Here is a 2372-nt window from a genome sequence, read left to right on the forward strand (position 1 = left end):
TAGTGTCCCGGGGATCGAGGGGGACCGGGAGAAAGCCATGACTGAATGGGGGAGCGGATTTGATGGGCTGAATGGCCTCATTTCTGCTTCTCGATCTTATGGTCTCTCTCATACTCTTTCTCTCTCTTTCTCTCCCTCCCACTCTCTCTGTTCCTCTCTCTCTCTCTCTGTCTCCCTCTCTCTTCCACACTCTGTTTTTCTCTCTCTCCCTCTCTCCCCCTCTCAATGAATATCCCCCAACCCTCCCGGAGGCAGTCGGTTCGAGAGTCCCGTTATGACCCTCTCGGGATTGTGTGTGTATATATGTGGGCGGCCATCTTGGTTTCCTCAAATCCCCTTGGAATGACGCCCTCTCGCTTCCGACCCTTCCTCGCCCATGCCCCTTGTCATCCTGTACATCCCAGCTTGGTTCACCCCACCCGCCGGGACCCCCATCTCAACACCAAACCCCTCCCCCACCCCCCGACTCTAGCATGGGGCTGGATGGGTCAAATGGCCTCATGCTGTGAATGGATTTGGAGGTCCAATCATCAGCTTCTGTCCCGTTGATGTTTTTTCCTTCTCTCCCTAGAAATTTCTGGACGATGACGGCCGCGCCCCGCTGCCACGTGATGTGGTTCCTGGAGAGCGTAGGCCGCACAATGACGGGACCCAGCGACGGAGGGAGGAGCCGAGGGCGGCGCCATCGTCCGGGGCAGGCACAGGGTGGCCACCCGAACGTGCTGACCCCGGACAGGATCCCCGAGTTTTTCATCCCGCCCTCGCTCGCCCCCGGGAGGGTGTCTCCCTCCCGCCCGCGGAGGGAGCGGCCCACCCGTGGCGAAAGGGAGGGAAAGGAGGAGGAAGAGGGGCCTGCAGGCCTCATCCCGCGGCGCGCTAACCCTGGGGAGATTGTCTGCCTTTCTGAGAGCCCGCACACCCGCCGGAAGGAGTCACTTTTCCATGGCCCCGATCTCTGCCACCCCGGGGAGAGCTCTCCCAAGGCCTGGTACAGGGCCCCGAGCCTGAGCACTAGGCCTGAGTCTCAGGCCCGAGAATCAAGCCTGAGCACGAGGCCCGAGGCTTGGAGTTTGAACACTAGGCCCAAGGCTCAGAACTGGGCTCAAAGCCTGAGGCCTACGCCGGAGGCCCGGAGCCTGAATACTCGGCCTGAGGCCCGAAGCTGGACCCAAAGCCTGAGGCCTAGGCCCAAAGCCCAGAGCCTGAATACTAGGCCCAAGGCCTGGAGCTGGGCCCAGATGTTGAGATCCAGGCCTGTGTCCCAGAGCTGGGCACAGAGCCTGAGGCCCGGAGGCCTCCCGGACAGCGACACCGCCTCCTCCTCGGCCGAGTCCTCACCCTTCAACTCTCCCTCGCCCGCTCGCCTGCCACACCGGGCCCTCACTGTAGACGGCGACGACAGCAGCTCGTCCGAGAGCAGCCCCGTGGTCCCCCGGAGGGCTGGGCGGGATTTGGGAGGGCCCCTCCGCTACCCAGCAACCACCCGACGGCAGCACCGGTGGGGCCCGGCGGAGGAGGAGGAGGGGTGCTGGGTCACTCTGGACACCGGGGGCAGGCTCCTTCTGTTGTCAGAATACATGGCAGAGAGCCGGCTCCTCCGCGTGAGGCTGGTGAGCGGGCGGGGCCTGTACCCGGACTCCTTCCCCGCCGCAGAGGTCAGCTGCTGCGCTGCCCTCTGCCTCTTGCCCGGGAGGACCCAGCAGCAGCGGAGCACTGTTGTCCGGAGGAGCCAGAGCCCAGTCTTCGACCAGGAGTTCGTCTTTGAGGGGGTTGCCGTGGGTGACCTCCATGACAAGGCCCTGGGCCTAAAGGTCATCAACAAAGGCTCCAGGATGAGGAGGGACTGCGTTTTGGGACAGAGCCAACTAGGCCTGGCGGCCATCTTGTCTGGCAACCACACATTGGCCAAGGGTTAGACCCAGAGTGAGTGCGAGGGTCGAGGGAGGGGGACTGATGGAGGGGGAGCGATCCCTCGCCTGCAGGCCAATGTTAGGAAACTTTATGATTTCCGTCCGTTTCTCTGCTTTTGTAATAAATCGTTGCCATTGACGACGCCTACTGACTCTGAGCCTCGTTTGTCCAGGGAGTCCTGCCCATCCCCCGACCGAGGGACGAGGGGAGGGGAGGAAGGGCCAAAGGCAGCAACATGGGAAGGGGCTGGATTGAGGGGAGGGAGGGTGGAACGGGGATGAGGAGGAGGAGAAGGGGCTCAGGGAGACAGTGAGGGCTTGAGGGAGGGAGATTACCATCCTGACCAGGTCTTTTTTTTGAGGATCGAGGAGAGAACTTAGCAACAGAACTAGCTGTGACAGAGAATTGTCAACATACCCCCTCAGCGTTGACCCTCCGACAGTGCCCGCTCCCTCAGCACT

At 62.2% G+C, this 2372-nt stretch overlaps 1 protein-coding gene across 1 annotated transcript; it reads left to right on the forward strand.

Annotated features, from left to right (window-relative positions):
- The first annotated feature begins 185 nt into the window (after positions 1–185).
- On the forward strand, positions 186–2055 carry LOC122545427 (C2 calcium-dependent domain-containing protein 4D-like). Its single transcript, XM_043684453.1, has one exon. It carries the CDS (start codon positions 510–512, stop codon positions 1914–1916), a length of 1407 nt encoding a protein of 468 aa, XP_043540388.1. The 5' UTR covers positions 186–509; the 3' UTR covers positions 1917–2055.
- Positions 2056–2372: the final 317 nt, after the last annotated feature.

This window comes from Chiloscyllium plagiosum, unplaced genomic scaffold, assembly GCF_004010195.1.
Source record: "Chiloscyllium plagiosum isolate BGI_BamShark_2017 unplaced genomic scaffold, ASM401019v2 scaf_38233, whole genome shotgun sequence".
NCBI classification, from domain to species: Eukaryota; Metazoa; Chordata; class Chondrichthyes; order Orectolobiformes; family Hemiscylliidae; genus Chiloscyllium; species Chiloscyllium plagiosum.

Bases quoted from the DNA above. Each gene is read 5' to 3' on its own strand.
- LOC122545427 (XM_043684453.1), top strand. From the start codon at position 510: ATGGATTTGGAGGTCCAATCATCAGCTTCTGTCCCGTTGATGTTTTTT.